General features: G+C 41.6%; 3 protein-coding genes across 5 annotated transcripts; 1 reads left to right on the top strand and 2 right to left on the bottom strand.

Annotated features, from left to right (window-relative positions):
* Nucleotides 1-234: 234 nt before the first annotated feature.
* Nucleotides 235-1,684, bottom strand: LOC135944699 (metaxin-2-like). The gene is made up of 7 exons (XM_065491828.1): nucleotides 1,523-1,684; nucleotides 1,170-1,337; nucleotides 1,040-1,116; nucleotides 896-988; nucleotides 676-840; nucleotides 550-623; nucleotides 235-494 (listed from the first exon to the last, which is right to left on the bottom strand). Exons 1-7 carry the CDS (start codon nucleotides 1,566-1,568, stop codon nucleotides 338-340), a joined length of 780 nt encoding a protein of 259 aa, XP_065347900.1. The 5' UTR covers nucleotides 1,569-1,684; the 3' UTR covers nucleotides 235-337.
* A 172-nt stretch (nucleotides 1,685-1,856) lies between these two features.
* Nucleotides 1,857-18,601, top strand: LOC135944696 (LIM and SH3 domain protein Lasp-like). Of its 2 annotated transcripts, XM_065491822.1 has the most exons (8): nucleotides 1,857-2,106; nucleotides 4,216-4,310; nucleotides 13,183-13,267; nucleotides 14,019-14,119; nucleotides 14,182-14,270; nucleotides 14,688-14,978; nucleotides 16,227-16,648; nucleotides 17,564-18,601. In XM_065491822.1, exons 1-8 carry the CDS (start codon nucleotides 2,038-2,040, stop codon nucleotides 17,738-17,740), a joined length of 1,329 nt encoding a protein of 442 aa, XP_065347894.1. In that variant the 5' UTR covers nucleotides 1,857-2,037; the 3' UTR covers nucleotides 17,741-18,601. The 2 variants fall into 2 exon arrangements, with proteins under 2 accessions (XP_065347894.1, XP_065347895.1); XM_065491823.1 differs by lacking the exon at nucleotides 14,688-14,978.
* LOC135944698 (carboxylesterase 4A-like) lies at nucleotides 17,969-20,484 on the bottom strand. Of its 2 annotated transcripts, none has more exons than XM_065491826.1 (5): nucleotides 20,095-20,484; nucleotides 19,600-19,686; nucleotides 19,432-19,547; nucleotides 19,222-19,375; nucleotides 17,969-18,932 (listed from the first exon to the last, which is right to left on the bottom strand). In XM_065491826.1, the coding sequence occupies exons 1-5, from the start codon at nucleotides 20,441-20,443 to the stop codon at nucleotides 18,637-18,639; spliced, it is 1,002 nt and encodes a 333-aa protein (XP_065347898.1). In that variant the 5' UTR covers nucleotides 20,444-20,484; the 3' UTR covers nucleotides 17,969-18,636. The 2 variants fall into 2 exon arrangements, with proteins under 2 accessions (XP_065347898.1, XP_065347899.1); XM_065491827.1 differs by having other exon boundaries at nucleotides 19,600-19,647.
* Between the last annotated feature and the right edge of the window lie 161 nt (nucleotides 20,485-20,645).

Here is a 20,645-nt window from a genome sequence, read left to right as displayed (position 1 = left end):
AAATCTAGTTTCATTTTCCTTTTAAACGTGTATTTTTTTCGCACGTTCCTCGACAAAGACGGTTTTCACTTGTCTAGCAAATCATTGACTGAAAGACGGAGTAATGTGTATAAACAGCTGCAATTATTGTGTTTTCCAATTGAAATTTCTGTAAGCCTGAGGAAAACATGCTTTGTGGAGCAAAATTGATTAGCAACAGAAAATTCAGGCGAAGAGTTAACAAAACTTCTATAATTTACCTTGTTTGCATGGATTTTATTCATTCCACTGTCAAGGACAATCATTAGCTCTATTAGAGTCAAAATTTGACCCGCTGCACAAATTAAATACTTGTCATCTAGCCCTTCTTTGAAAAATACAAGCTGTTAATCCTGTCTGTGTGAGCGATAAGATTGTGATACGACTTTACCGTGTCCCACAGAGCTGTGTATGGCAGCTTGGTTGTGTAAATTGTGTGCAGGTGACCAAAAACGAGAGCGTCCAACTCCGTGGGCCTAAAATTCACGATCGGATTAAAATACATCCGGAATTCAACACAAAAACACTCACTTTCCAAAGAAATACTGATTCTTTTCGAGTCTTGATGAGAGATTGCTGCAAACCTTATCTACTTCGTTGTACACCTGAATAAAAATCGTTGAGAAACAATTCACAGGGGACATAATTGCTGCATACCTCTTCAATACTTTTGTCATACCACTGCAAGGCTTTTAGCCTTGCAATAACTTCAGAACGCTTTGAGTAGCTGAGCACCGTACCTAGAGGCCATGGATACACAGAGCTGTACCTTGGAATTGTTACTTCCTTCAGTGTCACAGGCTCAACCCAGGTCAGGTAAAGCTGAATTCAATTCAATTAGCACAATGAAATGAAAATAATTATACTTTTCCTTTACCTCAGCATTGACTAGAACATTGTTGATTAAAGACAAATCAGCCCGCATGTCGGATTTTTGCTTATCGTTTAGATGGCCCGTCAAGCTTTTGCCCTGAGATTGTACACTAGTTAAAGAACTCTTATCATTATTAAATTGGCTTACCTTGTTGTTGACAAAAGTCACAATATGGTCCAGTTCAGGTATCAAGTATTTTCCACACTGGATAAATGGCACTCTTCCTAAAAGTAAAAATCATAATTATTCAACACCTTTTTGGATGTTTTGTTTTTACCTGAGGGCGACATAAACTCTGCATTTTTCCGGTATTCCACTCTGTACGGCAGATTGCACATCCTCAAAAAAGTCTGCACGGCAACACAGTTGGCATTGTCGGCGAGCAAGATTTGCTCGACATCGTATGGCATGTACAACTTGGTGTCGTTAGCCCACTCTTCATCCTCTGCGAAAAAGGCGCAATGAATCAGTTTTACGAGCTGCGGCATAATTTCCCGAGAGTCAAGCAAAACTGACAACCGAACTGCCCTTCAAAGGCAAAAATAGGGCGGCACGGTATGTAGCAGTGCAATGTCAAGCATGGAAACACTAAAAACAAACAGCCGGTTTGCGTAAGGTGTTTATACTCACGAGCCATTTCATTGGCCGCCACATTGCCGAGCAGGACGGACGGCATTTCCAGCGGAAAAGTTAAGGTGATTATAGCTGCACGTTATTCAATAATCTGAAGCGACTGGAGTCACATACACGAACAGCCGCGTGCGAGCTGATGATGGTGAAAGTGAAAAGTGGGCGTGACCTTGCCGACCGCCTGCACACTTAGGCATCCCGCGCTGATTTCCAGACCGCCGCAGATGGTGCTGCCATCTTTGCACAAGGCCACAGAAGAGTCCGGCCGCAGCCCCTCTCGCGGCAATGCCCGCCGACCTCCCCTCCAATCCCACGGTGTACACTACACACACCACACCATTCCGTCCATTGTCGAGTGTTGAGCGGAGAAAATTCGTTTGAGAAATAATTCAGTTGCTGGAAACTCGCGTTTGAGGCTTCAGGTGTGCGCGTCCTCGACTCTCTCTCACCGACAGGATTATCGGCAGTCGGCGAGTCGACGTGTGTGTCCCCGAGTGCCAAACAAGCCGCGGACAATGAATAAAAAGTGCGCGAGATGTGATAAAACTGTTTACCCCATCGAGGAGCTCAAGTGTCTAGATAAGGTGAGGCTCTCTAATGGTTGATTTTTTGTTGTCCTGAAATTCGCGCGTCCCCTGACCCGCATGCGGAGGACTCCTTTCAACCGGCGGCACCGCCAGGGTCGCCGGCAATCGGTTTGAATTTGAATCGACCGGCTTCGAAAGAGCCCAATTTTCCCAATTCTCGTCTGACAAGGTAAAAGAAGAGACCTGACCGTGCTCAGGTCGTTTTTTTTCAATCAAGCAGGCGCACGTTTGATAATTTCAACGGAAAAATTCGCAATTTTCGCTGCTGAGTGTGTTCGTCGTGAGTGATTTAAACGATCGAATTTCACCCGGCGGGTCTGAAACTTTTAAGAAAATCGTGACCCTGTCGGCATTCTCCTCTCCTGCAATAATTGTGTAATCGTTGCTATGGATGCGTCAGGCGTTATTACGTAGATGGAGAAAGAAACTGACTAAAGAAAGGGGAAAATGTGTGTATGGGTAATGAGGCTGTACACGTAATAGGGCCGTTGGATAGGGCAGCGAAGAAGAAGATGATAGAAGATGAGCTGACCTTGGCTGCATCATTGCCCCGCCCTCCCAAGTCTCCAGCAGCAAACCTGCAGCTGAGTCGGTCTGATATTATCTCTAATCTGACTGGCATTATAAACACAAAAAAAAAGGAAATTTCAACGTTCGCCACCGTTACTTTATTGTCACATCGAATAAATTAATCTTATTTTTCTGCTGTTGAAAAATTTAGATAACTACATAATTATTAAATTTGTTCCGATTTGTAAGTTTCCCTTCATTATGAAATTAACAAAAATTATTCAGTGATAACCAATTGTTTAAAACGCACAATCAAAGTGTGGTTGGAGTGATAAGGACTACGGCAGCCGATTGGGTCTGTGGCGAATAAAAGCGTGCTATAAGTATTTTTGCTTTCAAGGCTCCGTCCAAAGGTTGCCTGTCAGAGACAATTTTGTTTGTTCGCAATTATAATCATGAATGCGATTTCCATTATTTTACGATTATGACCGTTTGTTTAAGTGAGTGTACAAAAAACAAACAAATAAGCTTACTCAGATGTAAAGACAAGAAGAAGTGTTGCATTGTTTAACGAAAGGCTCCTGATTAAATCAAACTTGTGCCTGCCGTTACTTGTGTAAAGTTCTACATTGTAATATTATCTGTTTGCTTTTGGAATACATGATCTAAATAACAAATTTGAACCCCTATCACGGCGTCAATTTGCACAGTTCCTATTTTAAGAGTAAATTTATCTCTTCATATCAGTTTGATAGTGCATATCTGCTATTGAGGCCGAATTGTTATCAGGTGATTCACGAAAATCAATGTGCAAAGGTGCATCGGTTATAATTGTGTATGTAGTGTCAGAAGGTGCGAATTTTGAATTAGCAGGAAAAAGTGCGAAGTTTGTGAGTTTAATTATTGATTGTGAAATTTAGCAAAATTTTTTTACCTTACAAAGTACTTTTCTCTAAAAATTAAATGGCTTTGTCAGTTATTTTTCGCTTGATATCAATCCCTCTTGTCGAGAACTATCCAATGTTGTGCAAATTATGGGGTAAATTTCCCTAAATTGTGAAATAAATCGTAATTTTACAATAAGAAGACTGTATTGATGTTCGCAAACCTTTGATTCAATTGCCTTGCCTTAAATAAATGCAACCTGGGAAATTGAGCTGATTCCTAATTTTTAGATTGTATTATTTGCATTAAAAGTAAAAGAAATTTTTAACAAATATTTTCTTTCAAGCTTTATGCGGTCGCTAGGGAACGAATTTCGATTAAGGCGTGCTGAAATAATCTCGCACAGTGTGTACATTTCGATTCGGACTTTCACTGCTGCGCTTGGGGACAACCTCCTCCATCGACATGGCGTTGCCCTTTTCACGCCTGTGGCCTGTGTCATCTCCGTCTCCGTGCGTGAAGCTGCTTTTCCACCCGACCCCGGTGCTTTCGTCAGCGCCGCGCGGCAGTGTGCTGACACCGAGTGACGCAACAGGTGTTCGGTGTAATTGAAATCTAAAAATATACATGCGCCGCACACGCTCTGCAGGCACCGGGGGATATACCGTGATGAAGAAGTGTCGCTAATTGCCTTTTAATTCCGTGTTGCAGATATGGCACAAGCAATGCTTCAAATGCCAGGAGTGCGGCATGACGCTAAATATGAGGACTTACAAAGGCTTCGACAAACAACCCTACTGCGAGGCGTAAGTATTTTGTTTGCACTCGCGCAACGCTTAAATCCTTTGTCTTTGAAAGACGAAATGGGGGCCGACTACTATCACACGTCGGAATGCGGTTTGAATTTAAGTAATTGAAGAGTTATTGTGTAATATTTGTTTAGGAATTTCAGTCAGTATATGAATTTCTATATTAGGTAATCTTTGATCTTTGTTTCACTTTGGTCTTACTCGTCCTCTCTATTATGGTTTTCTAATCGATCCAGCTGAGAGATTGTATAAATGTATAGCCGCTAATCATCGCGCAGTTTGTTTACTTTCTCAACGCGAAGCGACGAAAGTTTATTAGTTTACGACTTTGAAATTTCCTTTCGTATAAATGAGAAGAATTTCGTTTTTTATTTTATTTTACGCGAGCCGTATAGGAAGCGGTTTTAATAAGAAATGATTTGTCACGGGTTGACTCATGCGTGGCCTGCCTCAAACCGCCCATTTCTGGGTCATGACAAGCTATACCAGCTTGATGATTACTGACTTCTTAAGCAATCCGTAAGAAGATCAATCTTTAAGGGGTTTATTGTTCATTAAATAATCGGTGAACATAAAGCCATAAAAGGAGATTGAGCCGAGAAAATGACTTTGGTGGTCAATCACGCGAATCAGGTCGTGTGGAATTTGATAAGGCTAAAATAGAAATGAAATTTGAAGAGAAATGAATATGTTAAAGAATTTTTTTTAATAAAAACACGAGTATGAGGTGAAATCGATTCACAGTGCTCCAATGCATGGGAACAATACAAAAGGTCGTTAATTTTTAAAATAGAAAAATTACTTTGCATGAGAGATTTCTTAAAATTTGCAAGGTATGATTTTGATTTAAAAATTTTGTTTTTGGTTCAAAATTAACGGACTACAGGGATCAGCCGACGACAAGGAAGAATGAAATAATTTTTTCCTAATTTGAACTAATCCTTTTCGTTTTTTGTTATATATTTTTTTTGGAGCAGTGCCTTTTGCACTGCAAAATAGCACGTAACGACAAAGCTTAACCTTGGTCCGTTCCAAAAAGAAAAAAACTAAAATTCTGCGTACAATTTATTTACATCTGACGCGTAATATGTTAAAAGCAGGAAAGCGGAGTGAAAAATAATAAAACCGCATTGGCTCGAATAAATTGAAATTATATTCGCGCGTATCAAGTGTGCTGTGCGTCTGGGGCGATTCGCAAAAACACGGCGAGGCGAGGGAAGGTGTGAAAATGCGGCGGCGACATGGGAGCCGCGCACCAAAGGTATCACTTTTCAAACTTCACCCCGAAGAGGAAACTAGTTTCGTTCTCCGACTCGCGGAGGATTCGTCTCCATCTCGACGAATTTAATTCCTCGTCAGTGTAAATAAAGTGCACTTTGATAATGCGACTGCGGCGACTTCCCACGCTCGCAATTAAGCGGCCGCCGCCGGAATAGAAAACGGCTTCCTCTCGTTAATGCAAACAGTGTTGCATGCGGGCAGATGTTTGATCGTTTATTTTTCCCTTTTTCGGCCCGATTCCTGAATTCGATTGTTTGCGCACAGCTGCCGTGCCCGCAGAGCACATTGACTGCATTTCCTGATCGCAGTATCGCCTTTTTCGGATACGAAACTCTCTCTAATGATCTGACCGATTGAAATGAAAAGTAACCTGTTCGTAAATGCAAATCGGAAGCCTGAAAAGTCGAGGCTGTTGACCAGCGCTTTTGTTGCAACACTCATGCAGTCGCGTTGAAGCTGTATATCGGATAAATTGGGCGTCGGATTACCCACCGTCCCACCGACCAGCAGCTTTTTCTATCGCCGGCGCGCATCTGCTGCGCCTGCAACGAACGGCCCACTTTATTGTCCAGAGATTTCCCTCGTAAATGCATTAGAACCGCCGCCGGCCGCAACATACTCGTTCAAAACCGATTACAACACGGCCGACATGAAAAATTTACGAGAAAAACGTCCTTGTCTTCTTCGTTCATCTTAAACATTTTGTTACGGATTATTCACAGAACTGTTTGACCTCTGGGGATATTTCACACTTCTTTCATATCAATAAATAAATTTATACACCATCTAGATATATATTCTCATGAAAAGAGAAGAAATAAAAAGGCGAAAGCTATAATTATACAGACAAAAAAGGTTTAGATACTCGCGGAGGAATATAAACAAATGGAAATAAAAACATTATTTACGACTTCCATTTATTAAACTATTAATATCGCTAAATTTGTATCGTACGACTTGAAAAGCATTTTTCCTCCCATGTTTAAAGCTTGTTCTGATACCGAATTTTTGGTGTCTACTTGCAGCTTATTGTTAAGAGTTGGACTATCGATTTATAATCGCAGAAACACATAATAAAAGTTGATTTAAACCAATTTGACTGCGATAGAAAATACCAAAATCAGAGATAAATTTAACAAGAGGCTCTTACGGGAGGAAATATTCGTTTGGTGACTTTTTTGAGACCGTTTATCTCTGTTTTAGGTCTCAAAGTGTCTATTTTAGCTCCCACAATAAAAAATACGCTCCACTATTCCATAAATTCGAAGCTTCGTCAACAAAAGAATATGGAGCACAACGGCAATGAAATAGTTCTCTTTTTAAATTCAACAGTATGCCGTTTCATTTTCCAAATGAATGAGAGCGCAGATGGCGAGAGGCGATGAACTCATTGTCGCCCGAATGTTTGTTGTGCTCTCCTGGCGGCTGCTGGTTCGCACACAAACGAAATTCATATTATGCCGGCTGACAGAGCGGTGCACATGCTCGGCATTTTCTCAGGTGCACTTAATTTAAACACGATAAGGTGGGGCCCTCCGGAAGTCAAACACGAAGAGTCCTCTCTTCTCTTCTGCTGCTCTCGGTGGCGCGACAAAAGGCTTACATTCTTCGCGTCGCGCCGTTCCATTGTGATTTTAAACACGCATTCGGCATTCGTCTTTTAGCGTTTCACAAACATATACTGGCTGGAAACTCGAACGGTCGCGGTCGGTCGTTAACGAGCAAAATTATTCGGCTGCCAATGAGTTACGGGCGCATAATTTCACCTCTCGACGCACGGAAGTGGGGGAGCACGTGGCTTCGTTTGTTTAATATTAATTTAAGACGCGTCTACTCAGTCGGTCGGTCTGGGCGGGGGCGAAACGCAATGAATCGGGCCTCATTAGGCGTCGTCACTCGAGGGCGGCTCCAGTGCTCCATCTCGAAATCCAAACCGCGCTGCTGCTGCTGCTGTTGACTTTCCATACTTTCCAAGCGACGGTTTCGCCCTTCCTTTCTGTTTCTGCTCGGCAAAATGCTCTGTGATCTGGAGCGTACGAGACAAAAAGCCGCACTTGGGAGAAATGATAACGAAAAAAGGTTAAAAAGGCCTTGCTTTTTGCTGTCGTTGTTCAGAGAAAGATTAAGTTTTCTAACAAAGCAAAAAGAAGGATCAGGAAATGGGTCTAAATCGTTTCTATTATCCTTCAAAAGCTGATTTGGCTCCTGGATGCCCCTTTTATAAATTATGATAATTCACCCCTCATTGTCAGATTAAGAGAAACCACATTCTGTGAAATTGCTCCGGGAATGGAAGCCAGGGGGAAAATTCCTCAGTGAGCTTGATAGCCTTATGCGTGTTCGTTTTTTATCTTTAGGTTACGGAAAGAGATTTTCTTTGGAGGTGTAGATAAAATATTTTATTTCAAAACGGTGCAGCAGACTTGAGATCTCTATTTCAAAAGATAATTGGGTCAGAACGAACTTTATTGTGCATTGTCGGCTTTAACGAGTGATCGATTGAGTCAACTGTTTGTAGTTTTTGCCACAGTGCTTTTATCAAAGTATTACCGACTAACGAGCGGAAAATTAGTAAGTTGCCAAGGTCTTCATCACGATCCTGTTCGGTACCTCCGTGAAATATCCAACCGTTTTGGTGAGTCTCAAGAAGTCAAACATGCAAGCCATTCTGCAGACAGGAAAATCTTTGCCTTGCTATGACACATTCCCCCAAGATTTATTATTAATTCCAGTTGATCAGTTCTTCTAAATAAAAAAATCTGCACACTCTTAAGAGTTGGAAACCATTTTAGCCATTTGGTACGGGCTTCTTCGAAGCAATTGCATTAAATAGGCCAGATGTAAAATTAAGAACCAGATAAGGCATTGCCAATGTCATAAAACTCTCAACCCTTTTTTCTTTTCAGTTTTTTTTAGATCCAGTGCTTTGATATAAAAGTGTTGCGCTCGTTTTTCTGACTGACTGTGGACTGTGGGCAACACCTCCCGTCGGTCCACAGTCCACACCCGCGGCGACGACGACTTAACGAATTTTTCAAATGCCGCACAGTCAGCGCGTATTGACCTTATCTGACATTCAGATGCATTAGAAATAAGACGAGACCTTTGGCCCGGCGGCACACGGGCCGGCCGCAGCCTCCAGATGGTCGCCGTCTTCGGCTTGCTTCGCCAGCCGGTGACGTCAAGAATAATAAGTGGCGAAAGAAAGAATCGCGCCACGCTGACGTAATGCCCGGCTCGAGAAGAAAAAGGCATTTGCGCCAATTGAGTCGAGATTTTGCCGTTTTTCTCTCGCGTTCGCCGCCCCCAAGATGTTTATCGGTCCGAGAATAGGAGACGGGCTCCAGACGCCCAACGCGTCTATTTCCAGATCGCTGAGGGTGAAATTCGAAGCGAAGAATCGAGCCAATTTGTCCGTCCCGGCTCGCTGCTAGAGAAGTTTTTGGCTATTCTTGCTCTTATTTGTTTCGTTCAGCGGCCTGGAAAAGAGCTACAATATGGTTTGAATTTATACAAATTAGGAATGACTCAGCCAAAAATATTCTCGTGGTGTGTTTCGGTATTTTGTCAGTCATGATTAACGTTGAGTCATTTTGAATTGAAAAGCATTCTAGTTCAGATATAGGCCTTGGAGCGACATCATGCTGGATGGAGTTTTTGATTTTAGACTGACCGTAAGTCATTGTCACTTAAGTCAGCGCAGTGATCCAGAGCAACCGCGTAATAACTGAATCAGAGATTCCGACTCGAATTAGAAAGTAGCAAAAGCGCGTCAAGATAACGCTGCGCTGAGTCACGGCGGCCGAGCTGCAGATTTGCCATCCACCCAGGAGAAAAATGCACCTCTTTACCGCCAAATTGTTGAGAGAATCCCACGTGTCAGTGAATTACCATTATTTTGTGGCGATGAGTGACGCATTACGCATGTAGACGCAGAGATGGTATCGCGTGCCGAAGCCGCCGCTGGCCCTTTTGTCCCCCTTCCCCGAAACATTAGGATCGGCTTGGAAACGGAATCCGCCGCGTGTGGAAGAAGGAACAATCGCGGGTGGAGCGTGTGTCGCCGCCGCACTCGACTTTGGTTTCACGCCGGTGTGAATGGACCAGAGCTGCGTACACTTTCACACTCGAACAGATGTGCCGGCTGCGCTGACCTGGATGTCCCAACTTTGTGAGCACGAAACCCCAGTCTGTTCACCAAGCAGGACAATATGGAGGTTCAATTCGTAGAGCTATAGTCCTTTGCAGTTTTTGCGGATGCAAAATCAACTTGGAATCGTCTTTTCGAAAAATAAAAAATACTTCTTCATCTCTCAAGGCCCTGTTACTGAACTGTTTGGAATTTTATTCATGCATCGCTGCTCTGTGGGGTCTAATTTTAGTCACTGTATCGCTACATAAATAATCTCAAGTGGCAACATCGTGAAGACTTCTACATTGTGAAATCGTGGTGTTCACATTTTTCGTGTCATTCGATGTCAAATGCTCAGCCAAAATAAATTTTAGCAGCCTCATCAAATGGGACGCACACAGCTAGACTAATTTTTGACAAATGCTTATCTTGCATGAAGAAAATTTATAACCATGCACATTTTTATGCTTTTAAGAGGTGCTAAAACGCTAAATGTTTTATTCTCTTCGAGGAAGTTGAACAATCACTGGCGTTGAAAATATTTACAATCTCTCGTGACCCGGGGTGGTAGTAGTGGCAGCAGATCGAAGGTTGGCATCCGTAAAGAAGGAAATACGCCAAGTGAGTAGTGCCAAGTCAGGAAGGCAAAGAGTGAAAGCGCCGCAATTGTTCAATTGAGCAGGTTTTTGTGCACTCGGCTTTAAATGCAGCTCACATGCAGCCGCGGACGACTCCAGCCACACTCTGCATTTAAATTCAATTAGAACGGGTATTTTTTTTATCGGCGCACAGCCCTGATCTAGAAAATGCAAGGCAGCTCCAGATTTGTTACTTTTTTAATGTTTCGACTTTTATAACAGGGCTGATGTGCGGTAATTGCTGCTGCTCAGAGCAGATGTAGGTCAGAAGAACACAATCGCAGACGAAGAAAAGAATTGGTGCTAATTTTCGAAATAACAGCGCAGTGAGACGAAAACTGAAGCGCAGTTGTTTATGTCCTTCGTGCTGTTAGAAAATCAGAGGAGGAATACAAACATATACAAACAGAAAATAAACAAATTAATTAAGACTTATGCCTCTCCAGGTACTCGTTTAGACTCCATTCACAAATTAGCATAAAAATCAAACTAGTTGTATCGGTATTTTAATTAACAAAAGCAGATTCGAAGCACAAACTGATGGAATTTCTGTATATCAGCTGCTTGGGAAGTGCAACAATGCATATAGCGAATTGGAGTACACGGCGCGAAAAGCGCCCCTTTTATCCCTCTACAAGTTTAACCGCATTGTTGGTTGTAGTGATTCCGTTGACCGCACAGCGAGGGGCACAAAGCCTGTGCCTTATCCTCGTAGCGCTTTCAGCTTTGCGAGACTCGACTCGGCTTATGCCGCAGTGTGCGAATGTAAGTGTAGGGGTTGCCAGACGAAACTATTAGGCAAAGATCTGCCAAAATCTTCGAGGTTTTATAGCCAGCAAACGTCTATAGTTTACTAAGTTTGAAGAAAAAGTCATATAAATTGTTAATTTTCCCTAAAAAAGATACAATCTATAGGCAGTATTACGTAATGGACAGAAAAGGTTTCTGACCTTCTAAAACACGTGAAAATTGTGTAAGAAACATTCGACTGCAACTCAATCAACTAATCTTGCTGTCACTAGATTAATGGATGCTGCATAAACACCATGTGCAGTCGATGACAAGAAAATTGTGAAAAAAATCGCAATTCCGGAGAAGAAATTCACGAAGCAAATTTGTACGTTGTTGTCTGAAGCCGCGTGGCAACCCTAGGTATGTGCACCTCGAGAAGTGCTGCATGGAAGCCCCGCAGCACTCGCGTTTTTCGATCATCTGGTCGTCGAGCAGAAAAGCAAGCGCGCGCCGTGACCCTTTTCAACTTTCTATATACGCGGGACCGACTGGTTTTTGTTTGTCGGCTATATGGCGCCGCGCCTCACTCCTGCCCTACCGAGTGCCGAAATACCGCGACCAGCCCGCGAAAGGGAAAGTCGCTCGCTCGTTCGTGCACTCCTTAATTATTTTTGTACTTATCGCAATCGGCCGGGTATTAGTTCCTTCTTCCTGCTACCGCGCGGAGATGCTCCTTGTGCAAATTAAAATGTATCTGTTTCGCAACGCCACTCATAACTCTCGCGATCGAGATGATTAGCAAAGAACGTATAAGAAAACCTGATTCTTGTTTTCTGATAAGCAATTTACAACATAATAATTACTCGAAAGGTGGAAAATCTTCTGCCTCTGTTATTGAAACTATATTTAGCTTTCTTTGAATTTCTATGGAATTGAGCTAAATTGGCCGGAAGTTTCTTCTCTAACAGAGCAATCATCATTTCGGCCTGTTTTTCACGCGAGTTAGACCAGGTGTCATTAGCAACGGACGAAAATTGTGGGAATAGAAAAAAAACAAACCCTTTGGAGTGGCATATGGAGTCGAATGCAGCGCAGCACCAATTGTCTCGCCTTATTTTCATGTAGGTCGGCTTGTTTCCATAAATTCTTGCGCTCTGACATCACCTTGGCCTGCCATTGCACTGCCGACACTCGGTTCAGAAATCATTACGCCTACAACACAAACACAAGAGTGTCGCTTTATAGACCTCAATGCGAGGAAAAGAGAAATTGCTAGTGTTTAATAAATTTCTAGTTTGCTTTTACTACATAGATACGACCTCATTTTTTTATTTTTAATTTGTTTTAACAATCTCTTTATGATAGTGACGATGTATTAAAAAACATAAACAGGGAAAACTAACGGAACTGCCCTTAAATCAACAAAAGCCGGCATCATTTTTTCCTAGAATGACCTCATCTGGTATTCCCAGAATGCACAGATACACACCGAAAAGAGCTGCTAAAATTGTGCAATGCTGGAGCAATTTTTCAAATTTAAGCCCTGCACACATAAATCAACAATTTTCCCACATTTTCGCCAATGCCAATTCGCAAATTGCGGGTGGCGAGCGAGAAAACAATTTATCCCACGCCGATTTTGGACGAAGCCATGCCTCGCGAAGAACGCATGAAGCAATCAGTAAAAGTGCACGATTTGCAAAGCAAATTGGGCCCGATAAGCGGTGCTGGGCCATCGAGCGGGCAAATTGTTGCGTCGGAAGTGCTCTCGCATTATTCGGCATGTGCACTTAATCGTCTCGTACGTCACACAACCACGCCGTTGCTGCTTCCCACACGTGCAGCCAGCTGCCGTCGACCCACTCAAGAGCAAATTACTCCCAAAATGGCAAAATGCGTGGTCAAAAACTCATTGAAATGGAATTCGCACGTCCACGCATTAAAACCTGTCTCAAATTATTTCATAGAATCAATTAAAACGTATTTTAGTTATTGAGGAAATTTTTCGTCCTTGATCTTGTTGCAAAAAAATGAAAGAAGCTGCAGTGTTATGCTTTGGTCTGATGAAATTTTGAATTGTTCCCAGGCACATCCCCAAGGCCAAGGCGACGACAGTCGCGGAAACGCCAGAGTTCAAGAGAATTGCTGAGAACACCAAGATCCAGTCAAATGTGAGTGTATTTGTTTATATAGCTGCGTTCTGTGGGAAGAGCAAACATCACCCGGTGTGACACGTTCTCGAATGAATTTTTCGCTTTAGAAATAGCACATCTCACTAAGGGGCTCGAAGTAAATCAGCTTTGCTCTCTTTACCATCATGATGTGCAACAGGAAAACTTTGTTATAACTACCACACTTCTTTCCTCGTTGGATTTGTGGCTTTAAGGCATAGTAACAGATAAAATTGACCCTTTCAATTGACGAAGTAAAGAAATAAACGGCTGTTTCCTGTCTTTGTTGGCTGCAACTCTCGACTTCTTCAGACTTAACAGGGGGAAAAGCTCACTTTTTGACTGACCTGCTCGCCAGATGGTTTAATTTCAGGAAACACTAAATCTCACGAGCGTATTTTCAAATCAGCTTCATAGCAAGATGTATGTAATATTGTTTTTGTTCTGTTCTATTTTTATTTTTCCACTCACATTGGAGTGACTTTTCTTTCCATTCTTGTCAACACGCGATTGCAAACAATGCGTGCAATTAGCGAGATGCCGATCACGCGGCTCCCGCGCATTGCAATTATGACGGCTCAAAGCAAAGTAAGCAGCACCAGAGCAGGCGTGATTATGCGTGAGAACGCGTGCACCTGCACCGAGCCAGTTTTTGTTTACGTCGCGAACCGACGCCGCAAACAACAGTTTCATTTAGTTTCGCACGAGTTAAACGATTTAAAAAGAGTAACACTGTGCATGGTTATTTCAGGTCAAGTACCACGAGGACTTTGAAAAGGCCAAGGGGAAAGTGACGCAGATCGCAGACGATCCGGAAATTTTGCGCATTCGGGCAAACACGAAAATCATCAGGTGCGTTCATCGCTCGCCGGCAAGGTCGTTCGTTCTCCGAATAACTGCGGCTTTGTTTGCAGTAATGTGGCGTACCACGGAGATCTGGAGAAGAAGGCTATCATGGAGCAGAAACGAGAGAAGGAGGAAAACGGTGATGCTACTCCTCGTGGTAATTTGGCTTTTCCTTGTCTCGCGACAATTGCAAGCATTTGCTCCTCTAGGGGTCCGAAAGAATTAGTTTTCTGCTTTGTTGGCTGATTTCATTATGATTTGCTGTGATTGCTACTGCATTTTATTTATAATTTGGTGGCTTTTTCCAAAACACCTTTTTGGCTGATTAAAAATCAAAACAATAAAGCTGCGAAATCAGTTTCTTTGCTGTTTTAGTACAGTTTGTGGTTACTTAAAGTGTTGTCTTAAAATGAATACCATAAAATTTTGCCAAAGAATCAGTGCATTCATTTCAGCCGCTTGCTCATTTGCGAGTTTCACCGTCCACATCCTTTAGAAAGAAAAAAAAACACCTCGCTAATCTCTAAACGCACCATGCAATCCAACCCCCGCTCATTAGCCGTCGGCTGTTTAGAAAACCACGTGCACAACCCTCCCATCCAGCACACGTCCATGCCCATGGCGCCCCCCGTGAGCAACAACCACCAGCCAGCGCCGGTGAACAACCACCACCACCAGCCAGCGCCGGCCAAGCAGCCGCACACACCCCAGCATCAGCAGCAGCAGCAGGTGCCCTCGTACCAGCCGGGCCGCATCGCCGACTACGACCCCATCGCCAGCCAGGAGGGCAACCGACAATACATTAGTCCTTACTCAGTCAGGCAGAGTGCCCAAACGGTGATTTACACGTCAGATCGCGGCGCAGGTACGCTCCAGAATTCATTGTCGCTTTGGCCCTCCGCTTGCCAACACACATCTCATTATCTTGTGCTTTGTCGTTTTGGTTTGGCTGCCCTGTGTGAATATGTTAGGCTAGTGGCCAGCTTGCGAGAGCCAAAAAATTATGGGTTTTTTCTTGTGGGTCAGCAAGTCTTAATTAAAAAGAAAAAATACATGAAAAATAAATATGATTTCCTATTTATTATATTGATTTAAATTTATATTGTCAGTATATCTCTTCAATATTTAAAAAAGGGATTTAAATCTGTCATTGTGAAACCAAAATTTATAGTGGGTGGAATAAGATTTTAGCATTTATGATTTCAAAACAATTTCCTTACAAAGGAAAGTCACACAAGTCGATGTTTTAGATTTTATTACAACCATTTTATTCCTGTAGCCCTTCCTCATGTCAACCACAGACAGAAAAACATGGAAATTTTCTGATTCGACGACTTACAGAGAAAAGGGCTCAAAATGTATTTATAAATAAAGTTTTCCTCAATATAAATTAATATTGGTTTCTAGAGACTCATTTATGAGGCAAAATGATTGAGGGGTCATTTTCGACGTTAAGGAAAAAAATATAAATTTCCCACCAGGGTTATTTCCAGGATTCGTGAGCTTAAGTAAACTAAACAAATTCTGAAAACTGAGATGAAATTTCCTATTTTTTAGTATTGCTCTCTTCAAAAATACGTTTCTAGTGTAAATTTTTCCTAAATCATGTTTTAGACACCTCAGAAAGTTTGAAAACGTTAAATATGACCTATTAGAAAATTTCCCGGCTAAAGTCTGTAATGAAGGGACTTTTCCGGAAAGTCATAAAATACCTGTTGATTGATGTGTCTTATCAAATAGAGTCAACAAATCAAATAGCACCACGATTGAATGAAAACTACTGTCTTTCTCATTTTAAGTTTCATAACTCACTAACTTTGTCAAATCTCCTTTTCTTAACTCGTTAAATGCTGTATAAATGATTTAAATTATTTTGCTAAAAACTAAAACGTCGAATCCTAAAAGTTTTAATTTAAAAAAATATATTATTTTAATTGTATGTTTGATCCTAATAAAACAAAAAAAATGAATAACGTAAAACAAAGCAATATTTTCAACCCCTTAGAAAAAAATTAATTGGTCTACAACTGTCCCAAATCGTTAAAACAATTATTACGTCTGTCCAATAACATAAAAACCAATAATTTGCTATACATTCATTATTTTCTTGCAGTAACAAACCCGCCGACGCGGAAAATCGGCTCAATCGCTGACCTAGACCCGGTGAACGAATACTACGGCTCGGTGGCGCAGGAGTACCCCGCAGGGTATGGCGGTGGTCGGCCGGGCAACCAGATGCCGCAGCAACACCACCACCATCAAGCACAGCAACAACAGCACTACCATCAGCAGCAGCAACAACAGCAACACCAGCAGCAGCAGCTCCTCGAGCAGCAACGCTTGCAGCAGCAAATAGCCCAGCAGCGTTACCAGCAACAGCAGCAACAACAGCAACTGCAGCAGCAACAGCATCAACTGCAGCAGCAGCTGAGAATGCAGCAGCAGAGGCAACAACAGCAGGTGCAGCAGCTGCAACAACAGCAACAACAACAGCAGCAGCAGCAGCAACAACAACAGCAGCAAAAATCTGCTGGGGTAAATTGCAAACTAAACTATTACCCCATCAAATGAAATGACTTCAGGATTTTAAATTATTTCAAATTTTTTACCAAAAGTGACCAAAAACGCCATTGAGGTAACTTTCTAAATTTTGCGGGTTTCCCGGTCGCCTTAATTTTTAATTTTGGACTTCAAATTTTCTCCAATTTGGTTAAAATTGGTCAGAGAACAAAAATTTAGACACTGCTGAACTTGTCTCGTCTGGAGGAACAACTTTCCTATTGACCTCAAAGTGGTAGGTCAAAGATCAAGGCCACTAAAATCGAATATTCAAAACGGAAATCACGTTTGATCAAGAATAAATTGAAATTATGTAAATTTGATATTGCCAATTTGTATATCGCAAAAAATCAGGTTAGATAAGTTTAAATCTTGAATGGTGGCATGTCTAAATTTTATATTAAAAAATATAAACTACAAAATGGTGTTTTTTCGGGTTTTCTAAAACGCTTTCGTGTCCAAATCTCAGCCTCTAACAGTCTGATTTTCAAAAACTGCACTCTGCTAATTTAACCTCAATCTCCACTAGAGAGTCAGAGTAGTTTATGGGTGCCAACCCTTCAACCCCCTTTTTGCACCCTCAAAAACGTAAAATTTTACACTCTGTTGTTTGCACCTCACTAAGTAATGGAATTATTTATTGTTTAGACTGTACATCACCCTGCAATTACTTTAATACATCATGGGACGTGAATATGAGCCAAGCAATATTCAGTTTTTGTAATTACATATAAATTATTTCCTTTGTGTCTCAAAAACTGTTTTGTAAAGTGTTCGTTTGCCATTTTCCATTCAGTTTATACAAATTTTTGATACCCATTTGATCTGCTTATTGGTTTAATTAAAATCTTGTATACTAACACAGTGGCTTTGACATTTTGCGTGTTGCAGCGAGTGTACCGTGCCATGTACGACTACGACGCTCAGGACGGAGACGAAGTGTCCTTTATGGATGGAGACATCCTGATCGGCTGCACCCCGATCGACGAGGGCTGGATGACGGGCACGGTGCAGCGCACGGGCGCCCAGGGCATGCTGCCGGCCAACTATGTCGAGCTAGTGAACTAATCAACTAAGTATTCGCACTTTCTATCGCATCAAGAAACAAGCTTTACACAAAAGTGACTTTCGTCCAATGGATTCCACGGTCTAAGCTTTTCAAGCAGTTGAGCAATCACTTCTGCGTCTTTTTTTGTATTTATTGAGTCCGTATTTGTATCTAGATTTGTGGCACGGGATTTTGATTTGCTCAAAATAATGTGGATAGTAGAAAGTGAAAACGTTGAAAAAAAAAAATTCTGCGTAATATTTCGGATTTTGAAGTATTTTTTAAATTTGGACACGGACAATTTTCTTCCTCCTGGACTGTAGTTATTTGTCAGTCAGACAACTATTATTCCTGATCGGGAATTTTATCCTTTTATCCGCCGGACTTGAGAATGCACTTTTTCGGCAACCGTCTATTAACTGTATTCTTAGCCTAGAAGATCACATTTGAGCTAGTTTTACGAGTGTGTACATGGTTTGTAAATAATATACTGTGCCTCATCTACTAGTTGGTAATCCGTCTTCCGACAACTCTCTGACCACCTGTCTGTTTTTTTTAATGAATGAACTATAATGCTATTCGTCCATCGGCAGTCGTGCTTATCGCTGCCGCCACATTCCGTTACAGCTTTTGCGATTGAGTCTATTGTAGAAATTATATCGTGTTAAGCAAAGAACGTAACACACATTTATGCAGAGTTAGGTTGATAAGTTGATTCATTAATAGTGCCTTGGCATTAGCTGCTAGAAAGAAACTGAAATTCAAATCGGAACACAAGTCAAACCACAATTATTCCTCGACCCGTACTAACAGCCAAAATATTTTTGATAATCGCTGAACTTGTGTTTACATTTGCGAATAAAACAAAAACATTATTGCTACACCAAATGCATTTCAATTATAATCACCAAAAAATCTAGAATTTCTTCGGGTTAGTGACAAAGTCATTGACGACTGTGTAGAACTCCGAGGTGAAGTCTGTGCCGACCTTGTTCACACGGCCGATCTTGTAGTACAACTTGTCTTTATAGTATTCGTACCTTGGCCATTCCGGATCGGTGACTTTTTTCGGCACGTTCGGGTTGCCTGAGATGATGAAGTTGGCCCACATGTCGACCATCTTCTTGGAGAAGGCTACCTCCTCCTTGTTGAAGGGCTCTTTGATGTCAGGCTTGGGGGTCAGGTACACCATATCGTCACCGTGCGGCGTACCTAATATTAATTCCCATAATATCATAAATAACTTAATGCAGGGTTTACTAATTTTGTCATGCGCTGAAAACAGCTGGCAAATTTTGGTTTTTCCTAATTTTTTATGTTTTGAACCTTTTAATCAATCCAGTTTTTGTTTGTGAAATTACACATTTTTAAAATTGGACCATTCAAAACTTTTTTACAATAATTTAATGCAAACGCAAAATTGCAATAAAATGTTTTTTCTGAAAAATTAGAGTTTTTGCGAATCCCGAGTCGTAACGATAGTTTAAGGTCTGAAACCCACCTTTCTTGAAGAGGCTGTTGGGACTGTCTCCAATGCCGTTGCCTGGAACGTGCAGGCGTCCATCGTACTCAAACGAGTACAGGTAGTTCTTTACACGGGTATTGTTTTTGGGCACCTGGGCAGCTGGGTTTTTCATCGTTACCGTGGACAGTAGCTGAAATTTCCATCAGCAAAATTTTGGAGGTGCGAAAAACTAGGATAAAGACTCACGTCCACTAATCCTGGAACTATGACAGTGAGGTTGGCCATATCTTTATGTGACGCGTAAGAGAAGAACTGCTTTTTATAGATTAAATCCACCATATGAAGCTTGTCATCTCTTATTCCTATGAAATGCGGCTAATTAAGTTAACAGATCTTCCAAAAATGCGTGCGTACCAGTCAAAGAGTAGATCTTAGGAAACAGATAAGTCCTGTAGAAAGTTTCTGTAGGAACGAACGTAGTTTTGATGTATTTAGCGAGAACTGAAATCAAAGATTCGTTAGCCCTGGCCCATGAAAAACTATTTAAATATTTTAAAATTTACGAAGAATGATTTTTTTTTAACTGTCATTAGAGATGGGGATGGAAATACCTCCATATTATTTATGCGGCTGATAAAAACTAAATATAACTAAAAGCAAAAAAAAATGTCTCACACACCCCTTTAAATTTTGAAAAAATATCTATGCCCCTTTTAATGACGTAAAAATTGCAATAATCAAAGGGGTTAATTTTTGCTACTCTAATTTAAAAAAAATATTTAGCTATATTTTCATATTTTCGCCCATATAATAATGATCATTAAAGGGGGTTCCTACGAATTAAGCTAGTTGACACGAGTTAAAAATCGTTTGAAACCATTCTGACTGATTTAAAGATATTTTTCGCACTGTTAACCATCCACATGGACTCGTGTCTGGTGACTCCAATCAAGAGGGGCACGTCTTTCGCAGCTTTGGCCAGTATACTCGGCTCGTCGGGCACTATTCTGGTAGATTCTGGTTCATCGGGGCGAGAAATTACTGGGCTTGCCGCTTTAATGTTTGCATTGGCGTAGTGCCTGGTATGTGCCTCCAACAGATCAGCGGCCGGCCGGCGCATCAAACACGAGGCAATCACTTGGTTATCGGTCGCGTTGTTGTATTTTCCTAAACATCGAAGCTTGGATGCGACGCCCTTCAAGTCATGATCAGGATTTCGGTTGATTGCCCAGTCGGCCTGTGCGGTACCGCTGTTCATAATTGCTCCGTGGATCAGTCCTGGAACAGAGGAAAATATTTTTTAGGGTTTGGTTGAAAAGATCGTTTTCTTTTTTAATGTTTTAGCTGCAATTGAATCCGTTGACAGATTGGGGGTTGACACGTCCATTTGTAATTAATCCCTGAGTGCATTATTTTATATTAAAAATGAAGGAGTTGAAGTTCATATTTACGTGCGGTTA

This window comes from Cloeon dipterum, chromosome 4 (genome assembly GCF_949628265.1).
Source record: "Cloeon dipterum chromosome 4, ieCloDipt1.1, whole genome shotgun sequence".
In the NCBI taxonomy this organism is placed as follows: Eukaryota; Metazoa; Arthropoda; class Insecta; order Ephemeroptera; family Baetidae; genus Cloeon; species Cloeon dipterum.
Note: the sequence above shows the minus strand (reverse complement) of the source record. Positions and strands in the feature narration are given on the sequence as shown.

Coding starts and splice junctions, on each gene's coding strand:
- LOC135944699 (XM_065491828.1), bottom strand. CDS start 1,568: ATGCCGTCCGTCCTGCTCGGCAATGTGGCGGCCAATGAAATGGCTC. Junction 1,338..1,522: donor GGCGGCCAATGAAATGGCTC/GTGAGTATAAAC, acceptor CCTTTTTCGCAG/AGGATGAAGAGTGGGCTAAC. Junction 989..1,039: donor TGACTTTTGTCAACAACAAG/GTAAGCCAATTT, acceptor GTACAATCTCAG/GGCAAAAGCTTGACGGGCCA.
- LOC135944696 (XM_065491822.1), top strand. CDS start 2,038: ATGAATAAAAAGTGCGCGAGATGTGATAAAACTGTTTACCCCATCGAG. Junction 13,268..14,018: donor ACACCAAGATCCAGTCAAAT/GTGAGTGTATTT, acceptor TGGTTATTTCAG/GTCAAGTACCACGAGGACTT. Junction 14,979..16,226: donor CACGTCAGATCGCGGCGCAG/GTACGCTCCAGA, acceptor ATTTTCTTGCAG/TAACAAACCCGCCGACGCGG.
- LOC135944698 (XM_065491826.1), bottom strand. CDS start 20,443: ATGAACAGCGGTACCGCACAGGCCGACTGGGCAATCAACCGAAATCCT. Junction 19,548..19,599: donor TAAGATCTACTCTTTGACTG/GTACGCACGCAT, acceptor CGCATTTCATAG/GAATAAGAGATGACAAGCTT. Junction 18,933..19,221: donor CAACAGCCTCTTCAAGAAAG/GTGGGTTTCAGA, acceptor AATTAATATTAG/GTACGCCGCACGGTGACGAT.